The sequence below is a fragment of the Ovis aries genome, chromosome 3 (genome assembly GCF_016772045.2).
Source record: "Ovis aries strain OAR_USU_Benz2616 breed Rambouillet chromosome 3, ARS-UI_Ramb_v3.0, whole genome shotgun sequence".
NCBI lineage: Eukaryota > Metazoa > Chordata > Mammalia > Artiodactyla > Bovidae > Ovis > Ovis aries.
This window is the reverse complement of record NC_056056.1, coordinates 220,816,311-220,840,535: the sequence shown is the minus strand read 5'-3', so window position 1 is coordinate 220,840,535 and position 24,225 is coordinate 220,816,311. Positions and strand designations below refer to the sequence as shown.

The 24,225-nt window shown below is 51.3% G+C and overlaps 1 protein-coding gene across 2 annotated transcripts in view; it reads left to right on the top strand.

Moving 5' to 3' along the window:
- The window catches only part of SHISAL1 (shisa like 1), an 82,008-nt gene extending 58,289 nt beyond the window's left edge, over positions 1-23,719 (top strand). For both annotated transcript variants that reach the window (XM_015095060.4, XM_042247864.2), the window contains exon 5: positions 17,969-23,719. In XM_015095060.4, the coding sequence (XP_014950546.2) occupies position 17,969 (1 nt within the window). In that variant the 3' untranslated portion in view covers positions 17,970-23,719. The remainder of the gene's footprint in view (positions 1-17,968) is intronic.
- Positions 23,720-24,225: the final 506 nt, after the last annotated feature.

Below are 24,225 nucleotides of genomic sequence, written 5' to 3'. Positions count from 1 at the left end.
GCCCACCAGGCTCCCCTGCCCCTGGGATTCTCCAGGCAAGAACACTGGAGTGGGTTGCCATTTCCTTCTCCAGTGCATGAAAGTGAAAAGTGAAAGTGAAGTCGCTCAGTTGTGTCCCACTCTTAGCGACCCCATGGACTGCAGCCTACCAGGCTCCTCCATCCATGGGATTTTCCAGGCAAGAGTACTGGAGTGGGGTGCCATTGCCTTCTCCAACATGGAATGCTACCTAGCCATAAAAGAGAATGAAACAGTGCCGTTTGCAGCAACGTGGATGGACCGAGAGATGGGTCTTACCATACTAAGTGAAGTATCAGACAAAGACAAAGGTCACACGATATCCCTTCCCTGGGAGCTCCATTGGTAAAGAATCCGCCTGCAGTGCAGGAGATCCCAGTTTGATTCCTGGGTTGGGAAGATACACTGGAGAAGGGATAGGCTACCCACTCCAGTATTCTTGGGCTTCCCTTGTGGCTCAGCTGGTAAAGAATCCACCTGCAATGTGGGAGACCTGGGCTCAGTCCCTGGGTTGGGAAGATCCCCTGGCGAAGGGAAAGGCTCCCCACTTCAGTATTCTGGCCTGGAGAATTCCATGGACTGTACAGTCCTTGGGGTCGAGAAGAGTCAGACATGACTGAGTGACTTTCACTTTCATCACTTATATATGGAATCTAAAATGTGATACAATGAACTTACTTACAAAACAGAAGCAGACTCACAGACATAGAAAACAAACTTACAGTTACCAACAGGTAAAGGTATGGGGAGGGGTAAATTAGAAGTTGAGATTAGCAGATACACACTAGTATATATGAAATAAACAATAAGGTCCTACTGCAGAGCGCAGGGAACTATATTCAACATCCGATAATAAACCATAATGGGAAAGAATATGAAAAACATTATATTTGTTTATATACGTATAATTGAAACACTTTGCTGTACACCAGAAGCTAACACAACTTAACAGTAAATCAATACAACATTACTAACAATAAACCAACTATACTTCAATTTTTTTTAAGTTACATTTTTCCTAGTACATATAAAACAAACCCATAAACATATCCAAGAGTTGGGGGGGGGGCCACCTCAACAGAAAGTGAAAGTGAAAGTCGCTCAGTTGTGTCCGACTCTGCAACCCCATGGACTATACAGTCCATGGAATTCTCCAGGCCAGAATACTGAAGTGGGGAGCCTTTCCCTTCGCCAGGGGATCTTCCCAACCAAGGGATCGAACCCAGGTCTCCAACACTGCAGGTGGATTATTTACCAGCTGAGCCACCAAGGAAGTTCAGTAGAACTGGCAGTTAAATCTTGAGACATTTTTGGAACCTGTTGTAAATCACAGCCACTGTAAAAATTCAGCGATAGAAACTTCCAGTTCAGTAGATCTTATTTAACACAAAGGTGACAGAAAATCGAAACTCTTCACTTCCTGATTGTTTTGCTGAGTCTGCTCCTTCCTATGTTCTTGAGATGTTTATCTGTGTGGTGGAAACAGGCAGGATGGTGACCACCGCCCACCCCCTCAGGGCTCCGCACTCAGCAACATCATGTTGGCAGTGTTCATGTTTACGCCATAGAAATGGGCAGTAAAGCCACAAACCAGGGCTTCTTTTCCCCGGCAGGACTGGTCGTTAAATGTTTACCAGCTCACCGCTGTACGGAAGGGCTCAGATGCTGGCACCTCCGGGGTCTGCCTGCCCCAGTGGTCTATGCCCCTTACTGTGGAGAAGCAGACGTTTTCTTAGGTGAAGGCAGGGTCCTGGCACTCCCAGGGACATCCCGGCAGCAGTAGCCAGGATGAGAAACAAGGTGGTTCTGGGGGGAGATTCATCCACCCTTCCCAGATCCTGGTCCTTCCAGGTGCAGGGAATAAGGGAGTTGGGGGGCCAGGGGACAGAGAGCCTGGTCGGGCCTCTGGCCACATATCTGGCTCTCAGCCCCCGAGGAGACCTCTCGGCATCCCTTTGCAAACCCTCTGGTTGCATCTGCCCTTCCTTCTCTGAACGAGCCTGCAGCAGGCACCCTGAACTCCCTGATTTATCCAACCAGCGCTGGTCCAAGGTTGGCACTAGGTCATAGCCATCGCTGAGTGCTGGGGGTAGAAAGAGGAAACGGTTTAGTCCTGCCTGCAGGGGACACTGGCCGGTGTTGGGCCGGAAATCGATCCTGCCCCTCCACTTGCTTTGCCTGGAAGATCAAGGTATTCAGCCTCGGGGTGAATATACCTCAGGGAGGGTTTTGGGGAAAAAAATCCCTGAAAATGCACTTCCAGAGTGAACTGGAGCCACTGTTTCTGGACCCAGGATGCAGCTCAGCGAGGTGCGCGAGTGAGGGCTTTGGGTCCGGCCAACAAGATCCGTGGGCCCTGAGATCCTGGGTAAATCACTCACTCCTCCAAGCCTGTTTGCTTGTCTGTGAAAACGGTGGCACCAAGAGGACAGAGGGGCTGCCTGCTAGGAGCCTGACACAGAGCCGGTGCTTAGCCCCATGGTGCCCCCATGCCCAGGGCCCCGCTGCCAGGGGGGTGTGCGTGCTATGTACATGCGTAGCGTAGAGTGTGTGTGGGTATGTGTGCATGCAGAGTGCAGGGGTGTGTGTGTGTATTGTGTGTGTGCGTGTGTGTGTTGTGTGTGTGTGGTGTGTGTATCATGTGTACATGTGTGTGTTGTGTGTGTATCGTGTGTACATGTGTGTGTTGTGTGTGGATGTGTGTATTGTGTGTGCATATGTGTGTGCGTGTGCTGTGTGTATGTATGTGTAGTGTGTATCATGAGTACATGTGTGTGTGTTGCGTGTGCATGTGTGTGCATGTGTGTATTGTGTGTGCGTGTGTGTATTGTGTGTGCGTGTGTGTGGTGTGTGCATGTGTGTGGTGTGTGTTGTGTGTGCATGTGTGTATTGTGTGTGTTGTGTGTACATGTGTGTGTTGTGTGTGTGCATGTGTGTTGTGTGTGCATGTGTGTGGTGTGTGTTGTGTGTGTATTGTGTGTTGTGTGTACGTGTGTGTTGTGTGTGTGCATGTGTGTGTGTGTGTAGTGTGTGTAGATGTGTGTGTAGTATGCACACTCATCTCTGTCCCCTCTGCCCCCTCCTGCCGCTTCCGTCCTGACCCAAGAGCCATGGGCAAGGGGCATGGAGGAGGGGCCAGGGCATCTGAGCAGCTAGGGGTGAAGGAAGACAGAGACGGACAGGTCCGCACCCAGCCTGCGGGAGCACAGTGGTGTGAATGGCGCCAGGGCCCGGGGCTAGGAGCCTTGCTTGGACAGCCTAGGATAAGGTGCAAACACTCCCAGGAGGCACCTTCGTCTCCCAGGGATTTACAAAAGAGTGGACCAAACCCCGAGCCCCGGGCCAGGCTATGGAATCAGACTCCTGTCTCAGACCCCGTGAGACCCTCACCCAAGCCTGGCCTCCCTGGCCTCCCTTCCCAGCTCCCCATGGGCTCCTACTTAACCCTCAAAACCTTAATCGGTTGCTCTCCTCCACCCGCTGGAGGACTTCTGTCCCTGCTCCCTGCTCCCATCACAGGCAGGACCACGTGATCTGTTGTCCCCTCTGTGTCCACTGGACTGGGCAAGAGCAAGGACAGTCTGAGTCCTGCTGGGGATCCCAGGGCCTGGAGCAGAGCCCTGGGCTGGGAGTCACAGCGGCTCGTCCCCCAGCACACCGCTGACTGCTGTTTAACCTTGGGCAGCCCCTTCCCTCCCTGAGCCTTACTGTCTTCACTGTGTCAGTCGAGGGAAGGGACAGAATGCTTCCATGGTGCCTTTCATCTTAAAACCTCCCTGACCTTCTACCTGGCTGATGGAGACGCAGACAGGGACAAGAACAGATGTGGAAAGCACTTTGAAAAATTCATAGCAGGAAGCCTGGGGAGAGAGGCTTTCCTTTTGTGGGCAGGAAGAGGGGGGAGCTGTGGACAGAGCTGTGGATGAAAAGGACCGCTTCCAGAGCACTTTGTGACATTTAATGTAGAATGCAGAGCGCCTGGGAAAGCAACAGCATCAAATATTTACAAAAGCAGCGTTAAAAATTCACCTTTAGGATGCAGAGGTTTAAAGACCCCGAGCTTCCTGCGAAATGCCACAAGGCAGGAGGGCGAAATGATGGCTGAGAGGATACGCGCAGGGTGTGAGCAATGATGTCCCTGGAACCAGGCACTGCTCCCCACAGACCCCTCCTCTGCTCCCCCTGCCAGAGTGGCCCCCAGCCCTGCGTCTGCAGAGGCACTCGGGCAGCCCTCCTCGGCCATAAGCCTTTCTGAGGCTCCTGTGACCTGCGGGATAAGAATAGGCCCTCGGCTCAGCCTCCACGGCCCCCTGTGATCCAGCCTCTGCTTCTCTGGGCAGCTGAGTCCCGTAGGATGAAAGGAGTGAGCTGCTGAGGTCGGAGGAGATTGAGGTCGAATCGGGGGACATTCCAGGCACTGGGTATGGCCTGTGCAAAGGCACTGAGGCAGACAGATACAGTGTGTTCATGCATCAGAAGCAAAGTCAGGGTGCAGGAGTGTGCAGAGAGAAGGGGACTCCGGAGGGGAGAGGTGGGGGACCCTGCCCGAGGTGCAGGGTCATGGTGAGGAGGAGGCTTCCTGATCCAGGGGTGGTGGGAGCTCTCCAGGAGAGGGTCGGGGCCTTTTCAGAAGCTCCCCCTGGCAGTGAGGCCAGCAGAGGCCAGCACTGGCTCACAGGCTGGGCTGTGGCCGGAGCAGAGGAGGTGGGGGCAGACAGCCCATAGGACCAGATTTGGGAGGGGATGGTGGGGAAGTGAGGGGCTCCAAAGACCGTGCCCCAGACTCTGGCCTGAGCCACTGGGGCGATGCTGGTGGGGTTTCCTGAGATGGGGACCAAGGCCTGGCTTCGGGGATCAGCCATCTGGAGGCTGAGGTGCCTGTGATGATGGGGTGGGGTGATGCTGCAGATAAGTCAGCGAGGAGCTTGGGGCGGGGGGCAGGGGTGGGGAATGTGGGCTGAATCCCAGCTTGGATTTTGCCTAGGGGCCTGTCACGGAGTGGGGAGGTCACCTGGGGCAAGGATGGAGTGTGGGGCAAGGGACCAGGGACGCCAGCAAGGAAGTGTGGAGGGAGCAGTCCCAAGGCAGAAGGGACCCAGGAGGCCTGACGGGCCATGATCCTGCAGGCGCAGGGTTGGGTGGAAGGGCTGTGGGGACCCAGCCTCAAAGGCCAGGACCTAAGGCCCAGCCTTCTGCCCACTGCTCCTAAGATGCCCCGTGCCTGATGCAGAGATACGGTCAGTGGGCTCCTCCAAACGCGCCATCACCACCCCCATCCGCCAGGCCTCATGATCCCAGGATGACAGCAGGCTTCTCCCTTTGGGGAAGGAAGTGAGGTTTCACGTTAGATACTTAAAAATGAAGCAGTGCCTTGTAAGACCCCAAGTCATTCTAATTTGTCCACCAATAAGACCCGTGTTTGATAGTCTCTCATTTTTCCAGGAGACCTGGTGACCCAGAGCTGCCCATCTTCACTGTCTAGAGGACCAACAAGATGTCTTGCTAAAGGCAAAATAAAAATGCCCTAGAGGGTCTCTAAACCCCCTTCTGAAATACTTTTTCTCCCCCACTTAAGACAGCCATGCACTGAGCGCTCACCGTGTGTGAGGCGCTTTAACACTCTGCCTCCTGTGACCTTGGCAAAGTCCTCACTTAGCAGAAAAGTAAACGGAAGCTCCTGGAGGCAGGTGACTGCTGGCTGGTGGTGGGAGTGAACACGGACACTCGCCAAGGGTCTGCAGGGACCCCCGGGGCCTGGGCCCTGCCTTGCTCTTGACAGCTCTCGCTGGAAGCGGGAAAGGATGAAAGGAAGCCCTGACCCAGAGAAGCCTGAGCACTCTGGGGGTCGTGGAGCCTCGCTGTGCCTGCAGGACTGGAGGGCAGGATCCTGAGGCCAGGCTGGCAGCGGGGGAGGAGGCCAGAAGCAGGTTGTGGGGTCAGCAGAGGAGGAACCTCTTTCCAGGCAGCCTTCCTTCACAGCAGAGCTGCTCTGCTCACTAGGTAATGAGCTCCCCGTTACTGGGTTGTGCAAGTTGAGACCAGAAACTCATTTCCGGAGGTTGTTCACTCTTTCCCAGTTAACGTACGTGAAGTGCCCATCTTAACAGTACAGTTTGGTGAACTTCAGCCTGAGATGGTGAGCAGTCTAACATGCGGAAGGCTTCCTCTCGACCCCTGAGTACCACTCCTCTGGCATTCAGCCCCTAAGTCGCTTTGCCCAACTGTAGGCTCTCCCTGGGCTGGAACTGGATGGTGTGGACCCTAGGGTCAGCATCCCTCACACGACGTTGTTTTCGATGAGATGAGTTCCTCCCTGATGTTGCACATATCAAGAGTCTGCTCTTCCCTGCTGCTGCTGCTGCTAAGTTGCTTCAGTCGTGTCCGACTCTGTGCGACCCCAGAGATGGCAGCAGCCCACCAGGCTCCCCCATCCCTGGGATTCTCCAGGCAAGAATACTGCAGTGGGTTGCCATTTCCTTCTCCAATGCATGAAAGTAAAAAGTGAAAGTGAAGTCACTCAGTCATGTCCGACTCGTAGGGACCTCATGGACTATAGCCCACCAGGCTCCTCCATCCATGGGATTTTCCAGGCAAGAGTACTGGAGTGGGGTGCTCCACTATCTGGGCATATCACATTGTTTATCCCTTCACCTGCTGAGGGCGTTTGGGTTGTTTCCACCTTGGGGTGATTATCCATAAAGCTGCTCTGAACACCCGCCACACGCTCTGGTGAACAGGTCGACAGTTCTCTTGGGTGCTCAGGAGTGTCTGATGGCTGCTGTAAACAATGACCATAAACTTGGTGGCTTAGAACAGCACAAATGTGTCCTCTAATGGTTCTGACGGGCAGAGGTTCCCAAGGAGCCTTGTGAATTCCTGATGTCCAGGTGTTGGTAGAGCTTGTCCCTTGGAGGCTCCCTGCAGAATCTGTTCCTGGGGGCAGACTTTGTCCACAGCTCGTAGACCCTTCCTTCGGTGGCATCACTGTGACCTCTGCTTCCATCCTCACATCTCCTCTGACTCTGACCCTCCTGCACGCTCCTTCTTCAAGGACCCTCAGGATGACCCTGGGCCCACTTGGGTAACCAGTCTCTCCATCACACAGCCACATTCTCAGCTTCTAGGGATTAGGACAGGGACTTCTTTGGGAGCCTGAGCTGTGCCTACAACAGGGGCACATGAAGCATCATGGGACAAGGGTTATGTTCAGCCTCAGCCCATGTGGTCTGTTAGTTTCCCTAAGCAGCTAAACCTCTTTGCCCTTTCTGGGTCGTGGGTGAGAGTTCCTCCTCCCCCACCTCCTAACGTCTTTGTCATCTTAGCCGTTTATTTCAGGGGCATGGAGGGCGGCCCCCTGTAGTTTTACGTTGCCTTTTCTCCATGCTTGAGTTTCAGTTCTATCATCATTCCACGAGCACACCTCTTCCATGTAGCCCCCCATGACCACACCTTTTGCTGCTAAGAGCACTGTGCTGGGCTGGGGTTGGGGGACTGCCTTCTTAGCCCTGCAGTGGTCCTGCACTGTTCTCTTCTTTGAGATGTGGTAACAGTGTGAGTATGGTAACCTCTCAAGTTACTGTGAGAATGCTCTAGCAATTGAGCTGAACACTCCAGTCCCCGGCGCCTGGCTCCTGGTCTTGGGGGAGCTCTTATCAGCGCTGAGGACGCTTTATCTGCAGCTCTCCTGGCAATTAGTCCTCTTGCTGGTCTGACTCCTCTGCTTTTACCCGAAGCCGTTATTATTACTGAGTCTCAGCCTTCTGGAAATGTTCATTGTTATTCAAATTGCCAGGGGCTCCGTCTTATCTCCCCAATACCTTTGCAGATGCCAGCTTGAGACTCTCCTCATCCCCACCCAGGTCCCAGGCTGCACCTCTCTCTCCAGACCTGCTGCCCAGCGCAGCCTCCCCCTGCCCAGCCCGTCCAGGAGGAGTGACCACGCAGCCCAGCGGGTGGCAGCGCAAGCTGGACCCCTGGCTCCAAAAAGAGCTCCATAGGTGACTCTGGGCAAATCGCGATGCCTCCCTTTGCCTCGGTTTCCTCATCTGTAAACTCAGGAAGTAAAAGTCCCACTTTCTAGGGTTGTTGGGAAAGCAAAGTGAGATGAGGCGTGGAAAGTGCTGGCACAGTGCCCCGTCCAGGAGAAATCCCCCATCACAGCAGCCCTGACGCTGGCCTTGCCTGGAATTAAGAAGGATCTTGTCTGCACACCCGAGCCCTGGGGTCACACATGAGCTGATCCTAGACTCACGCTGCCTGGAAGATCCCACGTCACCGGCTATGACCCTCTGCTTGGCTTCTGCTAAGGCAGCTCCGGTTCCTGGTGTGCCCTCCCCCACTTCCTGCAATGAGTTTTCCCCTGAGTCCCAGCCCCCGTCCAGGCCACGCCCCCAGGCTCTCAGCGCTGACTCATGTGGGTCTGTTGCTTTTGTTCTGGGGGGTCCCAGTGCGGCTCCTCGCTGGCTCTGAGTCCTGGAGGGCTGGGCCCATGCCCGGCGGGTCTGTACCCAAGCACCCAGCCCAGGCCTGGCAGAAGATGCCACCAGCAGGGGCTGCCGGACGCCATCGTCCTGCTTTGGTCTCCCTTGCACGGGCAGCCCTTGTTTTTGAACCAGTTCCCGAATGATGGACAAGTCTTTGATCCTAATCTTCGACTCTTACCCACACTGCTGCAGTAAATGAGCTTATAAGAATTTTGCCCTTGTGGGCGTGTTTGTTGGATGATGGTTGAGTGGAATTACTGGGTCAGAGGGCGTGTGCGTCTGTGACTTTGGTATGTACCAAGCTGCCTTCCAGACGTGAACTGATGTCCTTCCCACCAGCACAGAAGGCAGAGGCTCCCCGCCCCTGCAAACCAGCACACACACGGTGCTCTCTCAACCGTTTTGATCTCTGCGGAACTTGCTTGAGTGGAGGAACGTGGAAGCTTCCTTTGGTCTATGCTCTGGAATGCTTTCCCATTACGGCTTTCATTTCCATGCCTCTCATTTTAAACTTTGGTTTTGCGATTGGACACTTTCTTTCTTCTTGGCAATTGATTTGTTTAGATTCCTTCTTCTGTGATTCTTTGGGTAATTTCTATCTTCTTGGAAATTCACCCATCTCATCAGAGTTTTCTGACTTCCTTGGACAGAGTTGAGTGGGTAGGCCCCCTCTTTCTTTGTTAATTGTCCCGTCCGTCTTTATGGAGTACCTGCTCTCTACCAAGGGTTGTTGTTGGTCCTGGAGGTACGGTAGTGGGCCAGAACCACTGAAAAGTTGTACTTATATGGAGCCTAAAGACGATTTAAAATGCATCAGTAAAATACATGGAGTGTCAGACGGTGATAAGTGCTAGGGAGAAAAACCCCATGAGAGCAGGGAGAGAGTTGATCGTGGAGTCCAGCTTTTGATGGGGTGGCCAGAGAGGGTCTCAGTAATGGGTGACTTGAAGGACATCAGGGAATATTGCTGTTCAGTCTCTAAGCTGCATTCAGCTCTTGGTGACCCCACGGACTGCAGCACGCCAGGCCTCCCTGTCCATCACCAACTCCCAGAGTTTACTCAAACTCAGGTCCATGGAGTCGGTGATGCCATCCAACCATCTCATCCTCTGCTGACCCCTTCTCCTTTTGCTTTCCATCTTTCCCAGCATCAGAGTCTTTTCCACTGAGTCGGTTCTTAGCATCAGGTAGCCAAAGTACCGGAGCTTCAGCTTCAGCATCAGTCCTTCCAATGAATCTTCAGGATTGATATCCCTTATGATTGACTGGTTTGATCTCCTTGCTGTTCAAGGGACTCTCAAGAGTCTCTTCCAACACCACAGTTTGGAAAAGTATCAATAGCCATGTGTTTATCTGGGAGAAGAGATGGCAGTGTGCTGGTGCAGGTGCTATATTGGTCTAAGTTCTTGGAGAAACGCAACCAACAGGATAGATATAGAGAGAGTGAAGATGCAGATGTAGGTTTCTATATATAAATCTAGATATAGATAGATATCGCTATATAAACAGATATCTCTATAATATAGATAAAATGTATAAGATCTACATAGAGCTATATATAAAGAGATTTACTCTAAGGAATTGGCTTCTGCAGATTTGGAGAGGCAGAAGTTCCAAGATCTGTAGGTGGCAAGCTGGAGACCCAGCAGAGCTGATGGCCCGGTGTGGCCCAAGTCTGCAAGGCCTGAGAACCACAAGAGCCAGTGGTGCAGACCCCAGTCCCAAGTCTGATGGCAGGGAAAGACTGATGACCAGCTCAAAAACGGGCAGGCAGAAAGGGAACCCTCCCTTCCCCTGGCTGTTCCCTGACCTTCAGTGGATTGGAAGAGGCTTACCTGCCTTGGGGAGGGCGATGCACTTGGCTCAGTCTATGAGCTCAAAGGGGAAGTTCATCCAGAAACACCTTCACAGACACACACAGAACTGTGTTTGATCAAATATCTGGGCACCACCCCCATGGCCCAGTCAGTTCAGTTCAGTTCCATCGTTCAGTTGTGTCCGACTCTTTGCAGCCCCATGAACCACAGCACGCCAGGCCTCCCTGTCCATCACCAACTCCCAGAGTTCATCCAAACTCATGTCCATTGAGTCAGTGATGCCATCCAACCATCTCATCCTCTGTCGTCCCCTTCTCCTCTTGCCTTTAATCTTTCCCAGCATCAGGGTCTTTTCCAATGAGTCAGTTCTTTGCATCAGGTGGCCAAAGTATTTAAGTTTCAACTTCAGCATCAGTCCTTCCAATGAATATTCAGAATTGGTCTCCTTTAGGATGGACTGGTTGGACCTCCTTGTAGTCCAAGGGACTCAAGAGTCTTCTCCAACACCACAGTTAAGCATCAGTTCTTCAGCGCTCAGCTTTCTCTATAGTCCAACTCTCACATCCATACATGACTACTGGAAAAACCACAGCCTTGACAAGATGGAACTTTGTTGACAAAGTAATGTCTCTGCTTTTTAATATGCCATCTAGGTTGGTCATAACTTTCCTTCCAAGGAGTAAGCGACTTTTAATTTCATGGCTGCAGTCACCATCTGCAGTGACTTTGGAGCCCTCCAGAAAATAAAGTCAGCCACTGTTTCCACTGTTTCCCCATCTATTTGCCATGAAGTGATGGGATGGCCCAGTCAAAGCTATGGTTTTTCCAGTATGGTTTTCCATATGGTTTTTCTCACTTATACGGATGTGAGAGTTGGACCATAAAAGAAGGCTGAACACTGAAGAACTGATACTTTCGAACTGTGGTGCTGGAGAAGACTCTTGAGAGTCCAGTGGACAGCAAGGAGCTCAAGCCAGTCAATCCTAAAGAAAATCAACCCTGAAAATTCACTGGAAGGACTGATTCTGAAACTGAAGCTCCAATACTTTGGCCACCTGATGAGAAGAGCCAACTCATTGGAAAAGACCCTGATGCTGGCAAAGATTGAGGGCAGGAGGAGAAGGGGGCGACAGAGGATGAGTTGGTTGGATGGCATCACCAACTCAGTGGACATGAATTTGGGCAAGCTCTGGGAGATAGTGAAGGATAGGGAAGCCTGACTTGTTGCAGTCCATGGGGTCCCAAAGAGCAACTGAGCAACAGCAACAACCCCCACGGCACAGTCAGGCTGAGGCGTTGAATGAGCCATCGAGACTGCAGCAGAGTGAACAGAAGAGAGAGAGGAGGGCTGGGCCAGAGAGGACAGAGGGGAGAGTCTTTGGCTTCTACTCCGAGTGAGATGGGAGCCGGTGAAGGTTTCGAGCAGAGGCGTGACATGACACAACATGCCATAGATTTTCACAGGATCCCTCCGGCTGCTGAATGGAGGGAAGACAGAAGGGCTGGGCTATGAGGAGGCCGCAGCAGGAGCGAAGAGGGAGCAGGAAGGGCGGGGTCGATGGCCACATCTGCAGGCTTTGCTGCCGCACTGGTGGTGGACGCGAGAGAGCAGGAGGGGCCAAAGACGCCCTGGGAATCCAGTGTCATTCTTGGTTTGCGTTTATTTCTACCCACTCTTTTTTGTGTCATTATGGCAAAACACATAACAAAATCTACCATTGTAACCACTGTGCTTTTCACAGGTGTTGAGCACATTTACATTGTTGTACAAGCATCACAACCATCCATCTCCAAAGCTTTTTCATCACCTACCCATCCTATTATAGGAAGCCTTTCCGAGTCATTCTACCTGCAGGGAATTTCGTTTGTAACCCAGTCTCCGTCTTTCTTTCTTAGCAAGTGTGTGTGGCTCATGGACATTTACTAATATGGCAGCTACATTCAGTCTTATTTCTGCCATCATAGTTTATGATATGCTTTCTGCTTTTATAGCTTTTGTGGGGGTTGTCGATTTTCACCATATGCTCCCTGTTTTCTTTGTTTTATTTTTTGTGTATATGTCTTCTGACAATTTGGAAGGCTGTGTTTTTCATCCCATAGTTATCTTCATAATTATACTGTCATATGATACCCTTAATCCTCTGTTTCTTTAGACAATGTTTATTTTCTCCCTACTATGAGTGACGCCCAAATTAGAATATTCCTACTTTCGGCTCTCCTCCTCCCTCGTCCATCAAATGATTTTAGCTGATTATATTAGTTTTTCCATTTGCCTTTGTACCTCTAATATTATTTCCATCTCTAAACGATTTTCGGGACTTCTAGCTATAAACACAGAAGACAGTTTATATATATTACCTCCCTCCTCTGACCTCCACCCTCCCTCCTGTAGTTTATATCAGTTCTGTGTTATCTCTTTTGTTCTTTTTATATAACAGTCACAATACATTAGTTTCAGACATGGTCCTACAGCTAAATAGATTGTCCTTGCCAGTACCCTTGCCAGAGTTACTCTACTTACTCTTGGTGATCCTAAGCGTTGTTGTTCAGTCGCTCAGTCATGTCCAGCTCTCTTCAACCCCATGGACAGCATCACACAAGGCTTCCCGGTCTTTCGTTATCTCTTGGAGCTTGCTCAAACTCATGTCCATCAAGTCGGTGATACCATCCAACCATCTCATCCTCCGTCGCTCCCTCCTCCTCCTCCCCTCAATCTTCCCAGCGTCAGGGGCTCTTTGCATCTGGTGGCCAAAGTATTGGAGCTTCAGTTTCAGCATCAGTCCTTCCAGTGAATATATGGTGCTGATTTCCTTTAGGATGGACTGGTTGGATCTCCTTGCAGTCCAAGGGACTCTCAAGAGTCTTCTCCAACACCACAGTTCAAAAGCATTGATTCTTCAGTGCTCAGCCTTCTTTATGGTCCAACTCTCACATCAGGCTTCCCTGGTGGCGCAGATGGTAAAGCATCTACCTGCAATGTGGGAGACTCGGGTTCTATCCTTGGGTCAGGAAGATCCCCTGGAGAAGGAAATGGCAACCTACTCCAGTACTCTTGCTTGGAAAATCCCATGGACAGAGGAGCCTGGTAGGTTACAGTCCATGGGGTCAAAAAGAGTCAGACATGACTGAGCGACTTCACTTTCTTTCTCACATCCTTACATGACTGCTGGAAAAACCATAGCTTTGACTATATGGACCTTTGTCGGCAAAATGATGTCTCTGCTTTTTAACATGCTGTCTATGTTTGTCATAGCTTTTCCTGCAAGGAGCAGGCAACTTTTAATTTTGTGGCTCCTGTCACCATCCACAATGATTTTGAAGCCCAAGAAAATAAAGTCTGTCACTGTTGCCATTGTTTCCCCATCTATTTGCCATAAAGTGATGGGACAGGATGCCATGATCTCAATTTTTGGAATGTTGAGTTTTAAGCCAGCTTTTTCACTCTCCTCTTTCACCTTTATCAAGAGGCTCTTTAGCTTCTCTTTACTTTCTGTCATTAGGGTGGTGTCATCTGCATATTTGAAGTTAATGATATTTCTCCTGGCAATCTTGATTCCAGTTTGAGCTCCATCCAGCCCATCATTTTGCATGATGTACTCTGCATTGAAGTTACATAAGCAGGGGGACAATATACAGCCTTAACATACTCCCTTTCCAATTTTGAACCAGTCTGTTGTTCCATGTTCAGTTCCAACTGTTGCCTCTTGACCCGCTTACAGGTTTCTCAGGAGGCAAGTAAGGCGGTCTGGTATTCCCGTATGTTTAAGAATTTTCCACAGATTGTTGTGATCCACATAATCTGCCAGGGTCCAGCCCCAGTGTATCCAGGGCAATTCGAAGCGGGGACGGAGTTAGCGAGGAGAGATTTATTTATTTAGAGATATAAAGAGGGATTAGGAAAGAATAGTGTAGTGGAGAAAATAGAGGAGAAAAGAGGCTGTATTCCTTGGTTTACACAGGAGACAAATAAAGCTCCGAGACAAAGGGCTTGCACTGTCTACATAGGCCACCGGCGCCCGCTTGAATAGCGGAGGGTGCCCCGCCTTGGGCTCCCTCTCGCGTGGTTCTTAGAAGCCAGGGCAAATAAGTAGACACGGAGAGCCTCTGTGCTCCAGACGGGAATTCAGCCTGAAAAGGGAGAGAAGAACGACATGGGGGAGCCAAGCGTTGGTGCCAGACCCACAACTTTATTTTCAAAAGCAGCTTATACACCCCAAGTTGTACATAAAGAAATAATGGAATATGCAGAGTTATGCAGGGGCAGCAGTCCTGACCCTTATTGAGACCAGGCTTTCTTTTTGCATACCCTCCCATATACAAAAGGTCTTAGGTGGTTTTACATCATCTTCTGGCCAGGAGGCCTGTTAACATTTTTATGGCTCTTTTCCTAGATAAATGTCTATCAACCAGAAAACTCATTTTCCCTTGAAGTGTTTTTTCTTTAATCTGTATCACCCTCAAAGTATTAAATAAATTTACATTCCTGTTGAACAAAGGTGCAGTGGGTTATAACAAAGAAAGTACTTAACTTAAAGATCTAATGTTGCGGATTCATGTCAATGTATGGCAAAACCAATACAGTATTGTAAAGTAAAATAAAATAAAAATAAAAATTAAAAAAAAAAAGATCTAATGTTGCTAATACCAGGGTTGCTACCTGTTTTTTTCTACATACCAACTATATCTACAAATAAAAGATATGAAAACTTGGTAGCAAGTATTGACTCAACAATGAAACCCTTAATCAGTCCTATTCTAATGATTTTGACTCCTCAGAAGCCCCTACATTCCTATGGTGTTTTAAGCTCCCTGTGCCTCTTGAGGTCGGGAGGCTGTAAACAATCACATGCGCAGCTGTAAGAGTCCGGATAAACCTGTCAGGCAGGCTAGAAAGCTGTCAGAGGGGTTTGGGGTGAGACATTCCTTTTACACCCAGGAGACTTATTAACTAGAGCTCTAAGTTAATTTTCTTTAGAGAAAGGTGGTCGGGGATAGCCCCCCTGTAATGTTAGAAGAGTGGGTGGAAAGCATAACACAGTAAAGCAGGCAGACTCTGGTTTTGGGGATAGATGCTCGAGAAAATCCAGGGGGACCCCTGAGGCCTGATCCTGCCTTTGCATTTTGTCAGGCCCCTTTCCTCATGACCTTTGCCACGGGCGGGATTCCCCATGCTGGCTCCTGGCAATAATCAAAGCTATGGCATAGTCAATGAAGCAGAAGTAGATGGTTTTCTGTAATTCCCTTGCCTTTTCTATGATCCAACGGATGTTGGTAATTTGTTCTTTGGTTCTTCTGCCTTTTCTAAACACAGCTTGTACATCTGGAAGTTCTTGGGTCACATACTATCAAAGCCAACTTGCAGGATTTTGAGCATTACCTTGCCAGCATGTGAAATCCTTTGAGTCTCCTCTATTAATTTGTGCAAGAAGGGCTTATGCGAGCTACAATTTTAAAAAATGTGTTTTAAACATTTTTCTGCTGACTTTATATTTAAAATCTGATTTATCTGGGCCTTAAATTCTTTCTTCATTCATTCATTCAACAACAGTCTGTGCCAGTTACTGTTCCAGACCCTGATAATATAAAAATGAACACAACACACCAATGCCATGACCCTCATGTAGCTTATTATCTAGTTGGGAGAGACAAATGGTAAGCTAGGCCAGTAAGTAAAATATTTGGTGTGCTGGATTGAGATGAGTCTAGGGAGAAAGATAAAGCAGGTGATGGGGGACCTGGCTCAGTTTTGTGAAGTAGAGGAGACAACTCCACAGACTTTCTTGCCCAGAGCCCAGTAATGCATACTGAGGTGTTGGCTCTGCCCTTCAGAGCATCTCTCACTCTGGAAACATGGGCTTTACTGGCTCAGTCAGAGCCCTTCCATCAACTCCACACCCTTGACCCTGGAACACACACTAGAGCTTGATTGGAAATGGTTTATCTGTTGCTATGTCATATCTGACACTTTGTGACCCCATGAACTGCAGCTCGCCAGGCTTCCCTGTCCTTCAGTATCTCCTGGATTTTGCTCAAACTCATGTCTATTGAGTTGGTGATGCTATCTAAGCATCTCATCCTCTGTCACCCTCTTCTCCACCTGCTCTCAATCTTCCCCAGCATTGGGGTCTTTTCCAGTGAGGCAGCTCTTCACATTAAGCGGCCAAAGTAATAGAGCTTCAGCTGCAGTATCAGTCCTTCCAATGAATATTCAGGGTTGATTTCCTTTAGGAATGACTGTTTTGATCTCCTTGCTGTCCAACCAGATGCACATAGCAGACACCCAGCTACAGTGGTGTGGAGGCAGATGGTCTGGGGCCGTCACCAGAACCGGGTCTCTGCCTGCTCCCTTCCCACTCCGCCCTCATTAGTGAAGGCCTTTCATTCTCGTGCTCTTTTTCCTCTGGATCCATGTTCCCTTCCCAGTAGACTTCAGCTTACACGGCATTGGCCAGGGTGGGTCATGTGTTCACCCTTGTCTGCAAGGGAGTATGGGAAGCTGAATATTTGTGACTGGGTCATTGCTCCCATAAATGGATATAGGACTAGGGGTTTACTGTGTCTGCCGCAGATGGAGTTTGTGTTTCTTTTCCTTGTTATCCTTATTTGGAGGTGATCTCCAGGAGAGAAAGGACAGTGGCAACTCAACTCTGCCAATCAAAGCTGTAGGTGCCCCCATGGCTGGTGTTTACACTCCTGATCTTCTCCCAGCGATCTGTTGACCCCTCCATGCGCCAGCATTGTCTGGCTTCCTCTCCATGGCTTTGTATGATACGGTCATATTCAGTGGTGTAGCTCCAAGACTCATAATGTTTTCTTTTATTTTTTATTATGGGTGTTATCGGCGTCTGTTCTTAATATCTTCTGTTTGTTATAACAAGGGTGGCCATATGGTTTAATATCCCAAGTAGAGTACTTTTGAGGGTAAAAGAGGAACAATATTGAAACTTACAAGTATTACCTGGGACTGTCTTAAGCCAAGACATTGTAATGACCCTGGTAATCACTGAGGAAGAAAAAGACTGTTGGTTTTTGTAAGTTGATCTGATATCTTACAGATTGAAAGTTGCATCTTTATATCTGCACCCTGTGTTCTAAGAATTAGCTTGTTGATTCTCTTGGGTTTTCTATGTACACGATCTGCCAATAATGGTAATTAGGGTTTTTCTGTTTCGTTCCCAACTCTTTATGCCTTTTTCTTATCTTACTGCTTGGGCTGGAGGCTTCCCTGGTGACTCAGATGGTGAAGAGTCTGCCTGAAGTGTGGGAGACCTGGGTTCAACTACTGGATGGGGAAGATGCCCTGGAGAAGGAAATGGCAACCTACTCCAGTATCCTTGCCAGGAAAACTCCATAGGTGGAGGAGCCTGGCAGGCTACAGTCCATGGGGTCGCAAAGAGTCGGACGCGACTGAGCGACTTCTCTCCCTCCAAGGCAGCAGTGCTGTATGGGAACATAGTGATGGCTGACCTGCCTTTCTTGCTTCCTGCCTTTCTTGCTTCCAGCCTTAAAGTCAAACAACTCTCAGTGTCTAAGAGACAAAGATGGCACGTGTTCAGAGAAAAGCCTGGCTTCTCCTGTCACTGAGGCCAGACAGAAAAGTCCCCATGGAGAAGACACCATATGATATTTTGTTCCCTTCTGCTTTCCTAGAAAACCCTTTTGCCGTGCCTCAGGATGGGGGAGGTGAGACCTCCTGGCTCAGCCTCCAAGAAGAACAACTTCAAGACACCAGGGAGAGCCAAGACGGCCGTGGAGGTGATGGAGGAGAAAATGCTACCTGTGCCCGAACCCCCTTCCTCGGACTTCTAAGACTAGAAGCAAACAGTGGTGTGGTGGGAGGCCAGGGTGCAGGAAGGGGCTTCTGAGCCACCCGTCTGCGAGCAATAGTCCCACTTTGGGCTGGTGGCTTCTGAGAGGTGGCACCACTGTGGACTCAGGATGACCGACACGGCTGCTCAGGCCAAGTCAAGCGGAAGGATTCAGGCCTGTGCATCCTATCCATGGTTCCCTTGCCCTTGCTCCCTCCAGTAGTGGCCCGTGGGCCTATCCGTGTCAGAATTTTGAATGTGAGTGTGCGTGAGTGTGCGTGTGTGTATGATTGGGGGTGTCTTTTTGTTTGATTGGTTTTGTTGGGGTCCCCCAAGTTCTCTGATGGGCCTGGGTCTGCTTGTGGTGGGGGTCCCGGCCAGCTCTTGCTGGCAGCTGTGAGCCAGATGGAGTTGGCAAGTGTGGGGTACAGCCCCACTGTGCCTCCAGGGGTGCTTGGGATGCAGAAATGCCAGTGGGGATGCGTTCTTATGGAATTTTTTTCCTATAATGACGGTGATGAGAGACACATCTCAGGCCATCTACGGGGCAGGCAGTACACTGACTATCTTCACACACACCCACTCTCATCACTTGGGAAGTGAGTAGGATGAACTCCCTGCAGAAATGGCCTGGGTCTCACAGCCAAGAGGAGACAGTTCTCGGCTCGACCTCAGAGGTCTAAGAACCCAAAGTCAAAGCTCCCCAGCCCAGGGTACCCCCAGTATAGTCCCTGGAGCATCTCCCCAGTGGCTCTCAGTGGATGGGCCATTGTCCCAAGCTTTCCACCACTGCTGCCCGGGACCCTCTTACAGCATATTCTGTTTAAGCATCTACTGTATATCAGGCTTGCTGGGCAGTGATCTGGAAAGGAGCTGAGTCAGACAGGCCTCCTCCTTGCCCCCAGAGGGAAGAAACAGACACACAGATCTTTGCTGGACAGAATGATGAGCACTATGGAAACCCAGAAGGGAAGGTTCTAGAAGCCCTTCCCATTTAAGGTGAGACTTCCATGCAAACCTGGATGTTCATAATATGTCTCCACTGAGCTCACCACTACCGCCATCCACCCCGCTGCCCCAGGGCACACATGTGGAAGGGCATGATCTGGGAAATGATCACATAAATCCCTGAAGGCCAAACTGGCAGTGTAGACACCCTCATTCCACTGGTGTTAGTGATGCCAGAATCTCCCCCAGCACCCAGCTGGGTGGGTCTCTGCTCCTCTGCTCACGTACCTTTCCTCAGCTAGACCCAATGTCTCCAATGGACCCTCCATCCATCACACGTGGCAGAGAGCAGGCAGACTCGTGTTACTGGCCAGCTCGGGGAGAGGACAGGGAAGAAATAAGCAGTGAAGAGGAAGGTAGTAACAGCAGTGAGCCCTAAGCCAAGAATTCAATCAAAACGGGGTTCTGAGGGTTAAGTTTGGCTAGTCTGAGAAGGCCTTTCTGAGCAAGTTAAGCCCAGACCTGAATGGTAAGCAAGAGCCACTGTGGGCATTGAAGACAGAAGAGATTTCCAGGCAGAGGGAAGAGCTAGTGCAAAGACCCCGAGGCAGCAACCGGCTCGGTGATCGCAAGGAACCAAGAGAAAGTCGGGCTGGCATGGATACAGAAGAAATCTAGGAAGAGAGACAGGTGGCACCCCAGACACTGTGGTTCACTGAGAAACACCTGAAGCGGGACAGACATAACACCCACCCTCTGATAAATCAGAAGGCCATTTCAAGGGCATCAAGCATTCCGCATCCAGCCTGGCTCATCAACCCCATAGAGAAGGGACTCCTCCCATTTCACGGACTAGGATACTGAGACTCAGGTGGGTCAGGTGACTTGCCCAAGGTCACAAGGGCAAGCTGAGGAAGACTCGGACCTATAGCTTGAGTCTCGTCTCCTCCAAACAGTGCTGCCAGAACCCAGGGGTACAGTTTGGCGGAGGCCAAGCTGGAGAACCTCTGCCTGGGGTCTTGCTTAGGGATCAGCGCTGCTTCCTTCACCCTGGATGCTGAGTCATCCCCGGACCTGCCCCGGGAACTTGTCCAAGTGGAGCAGCTGTCGCCATGGAGGGTTGCTCAGCAGCCATTCGGCACAGCTGGATCAGCCCACACCTGCATCCCATGCACAGAACCTTAGGAGTCAGAGAAACCCCAGTCGGGGGGAGGGGGTTGGGCACAGGCCCAGACTGACATCAGCTCTGTAGGAAGATCAGGGTGGCCTCAGGCAAGGCCTGTGCCTTCTCTACTGTCCGTTGCTCCATCTCTAAAAGGAAGGGGTTGGACCAGGTGTTTAAGGGGCTTGCATCTCCAGCTTCCTGAGGTTTTGGGTGGAGCTCATGCAGCTGTTCACACGGAGACACTTCCTCTGCCAAGAGGGAGCTGGTGGCCTGGCCTCCCCGCCACGAGCACTGGGCCCAGGCTCACTGTCACAGAGACCAGCAAGGGCTGCAGTCCCCGGATTCGTGCCAGTCAACTTGAGAACTTGCAGGACGCTGCTCCTGGCCCCACAGAGGTCTCTCCAGGAGGGACTGATGACCCCTTGGGTGTTTACGGTCGTAGCTGGTAAGGGATCAGAGCACTCTGTTGTAAAAAGGTGGTCCCTCACCATGTAGCTCAGTGCCCATCACAGACAGCAAAGCAGTGGGGCAGCCTGGGATGCAAGGGACAGAGTGTGGGGACCGACAGCCCTGCCCCTTCCCCGCTGGGTGGTCTTGGGCAAGTCGCCTCACCCCTCTGAGGTTCGCCTGTCCAGTGTGTGGGGTGGGGGCCGTGGCTGGAGTGATCGAGCGGTGGGGGCCGTGTGGGTGGTGTGAATGCCCATCTGAAAGGCAGGCATGCCGTTCAGTCCCTCCCGGTGTCCAGAGGTCCTCAAAGCCCCCGGGAGAAGGGCCACCCTGGCAAAAACCTGCCCCATTCTACCATGGCAGATAGACATGCCAGTGAGTAGAGTGCCCCTGAGAAGAAGATGCTCAGGGCAGCGACAGATTCAAGTAGAGATTGACAGACTTAGTGTTTTTTAGTGACTCCCAAACCTGTTTTTTCAAGCTGCCTACTTTTACTTTCTACTGTGAGCTTCTGGCTATTACCACGTCCTTTGCAAAAATAACAACAACAACAATAATACTATGGGAAGAAAAACAAAAAAGAAGAGAAAGAAGATGGCAATATATCCGCTGAGGAATCTGTCCTTAACCCCTTGTATTCGTAAGGACTTTTTCCCACTGGGAACTGTGTGTTATCACGAGCAGTTTTATGCTTTCCTTCTCGTCTGTGTTCAGTGTAATTGTGCGTTTTGGAATCTCTACACAGAACTAATACCTGGTAGCACCCATGGGTCTCTCTGCCCTCGCCCAAACCTCGGAGATCCCCCTGCAGCTCAAGGAGCAGCCTGCTATACAGGAGGGCCTGGGACCGCCAGATGCCAGCCCGACATCTGATGCTGACCGGGACCTATAGGAAACAGGCCTTAACTGAAAACGCTTACACACACCCGTGCGCACGCACACACACGCACACACATGAACCTGCAGGTAGAGCCCGTCTCCCTGACGCTGTATAGCGAGATAGCAGGCAGGCAGCTAGTGTTCCTGGGGTGGTGGCATTTCCCTTCTTCATCCAACACCTTCAGGCAAGTTCAGCCCCTGGGCTGGAAAAGACGGGGGAATCAGGGAAAACACGACCAGGAGTGGGGTTGGCAGTCTTCTTGAGAGAAGCTTCCTGGCTCCGCTGAGGCCATTCCACCAAGATTATGGGTGTGGCTGGACCTGGCACCATCTCCCATGTAGCCAGCAGATGCCCAGACCCCTGCCCACACCAGGCGGGGGTCTCACCCCTTGGCTATCTCTCCAGACCACAATCCCCGCTCAAGCCCTGTCTCCTGGCTCCTCTGACACCCCATTTAGTGTGTCTGCTAGAGGTCTTGCCCTGAAAGAAGACAAGTTTCCCAGAGTCCAGGCTTTTAAAAATTGTTTATTGGTTTATTTTCATTTCTTCAGTTTGGCTGATTGGCCCCCACCAGTAGGAGGAGTCTTGGCCTAGGTGGTCCTGAGAGGTGAATTTGCAGATTCGGCAGTGACCCCAGTTGACCTGACAGCCTCAAGCAGAGATGCTGGCGGCCTTGCTTGTCAGTGTTGAGGGGCAGCCGCGTCATTACACAGACGTCTGGGTGGGCCCCCCTCTCTGCGGCAACTTTGGGGGATTCTTATCTTACCGCTCATTAGTGAGCATCAGATAGTGTCTGCCTGTTCTCAATGGCCTTCTGAAAGCTCAGCGGGGCAGCCACCCACCCAGTGACTGGATGACACTCTGGTCACTGACACCTGCAGCCCCAGAACTCACCACCAGGCTGGGGTGATGTCCTGTCCCCTCTGGAAAATCCACACTTCACACCGTGTGACCGTGTGAGCGACTCCGAGCTCCCCAGCTCCTCCTGAGGGCATAAATGCAGTGCCAGACGATACTCAAGTGATCACATGCAGGTTTGGGGCCCGTGGCCTGAAAACGCAAAAGTTGAGTTAAGCAGTAAGGTGAGACAGAAGATTCTAGAAAATCCATTTTGCTCATACATGCATTCACTCATCTGTTCAACAAAAATTTACCCAGCACCCCTCTGGGAACAGTTCCTGCTGCAGATGGAGAAGTCGGGGGAACCGGCCGTGTCCGAGGGAGAGGCCAGGACCCCCTGCAAAATGACTTGCTGTGCCTGATGGTTAGGAATGCTCAAATCCACAGGGAGAATAAGTGACCTTGGAGGCGACATTGTTCCCCCGCCGCCCCCAAGCCTCCAGTCCAAGATGCTGCCAGACAGTTGGTGCTAGATAGATGCTTGGTGAGTCAGCAGCTTTGACTATCGGTTACATTGTACCTAAAACTCCTATCTTCCCATCAAAGCCCTGACCCAGGTGCCCCTGAAGGACTGAAATTCAGGGCTGCTGCAGTGCCCGCCTGCAGGGGGCGCCATTTCTATAGACGGCGCTGTGAACAGCCACCGCTGGGTCCGTGCAGTGAGCTGCCCTGTGAATTGCCCTAAAGTGATCCTGAAATGTGCAGGATCCCAGCAAACCCCCGGGAGGGTCACCATGCACATGACCAAAAGTTGTAGAGGCGTGGCCTCTGCGGGCATCTGGCGTGGCCGCAACTGGACCCAAACTGGGGACCCTGAGAGAGTCTCTTCTTGGAACCTCGCCTCGGGTTCTCACCTTGGTTCCTTCCTGTCTCTTCCCCCTCTCCTGGGGTAAAGCTAGTGGGCTATGTCACGGTCAGCTACCCAGTCAGAGTCTAGGTGATGGGCAGTAACTAAGAGGGGAGGGGCCCAGTCCCCCTGACCAGGTGGGACTCCCTTGCCCCCAACCAGACAAGGGCACAGACAGACTGGTCTCTCTCCTGTTAGCCCCCATTTCACGTGCGCAGGCATGGGGTCTCTCTGAGAGCTGATAACCGGGAAAACCAAAAACCAATAATATTCCTAATAATAATAATAATATAATGTAATAACAATAATGTGTTTTACACGGACCGCGGTTGCACTGCTTTTGTCTTTATATACAGTAGTTTTTATAAAGATGTCCCTAGGTTTTAATAAAGGAGTGTCACAGCAACTCTTCCCTGGCCTGAAATTTGTTTTCATGCTCCACCGTGTCCCCGGGGGGCAGCTGCGCTCACATCTCTTGTTGCTCCACCAGGGAGGGTGGACCCCCAGGGCCCGGGGAGGGGCTCTCAGCCGAGGAGCTGCCTGGGGTGGCGTTAGGGGCAGCTGGTCACGCAAAGTCCTCTCAGAAAGCTTCAGAGGGTCCAGAGCCACGGGCAGATCGAGAGGGCAGATGGTGACCGCCTTGCAGAGGGCAAGAAGCAGGTGGGAGAGTGGACAGGGCCACCCGGGGGGGCACTGGCGGGTGGCGGGCGGGTCAGGGACAGTTGCTGGGGACTCAGCGCCGTCCCCGCCCATGCCCGTGGACGATGCAGGCAGACGGCGGCTCTGCTGGTCGGCGGGTTTCCAGGCCCCACTCGGAAGACAGCCCCCCAGCAGTGGGGCCGTCCTCAGGCTGGCAGGTCCGCGGTGGAGGACCAGCCTCCGCGCTCCAGCAGGGACAGACACGCTTACTGG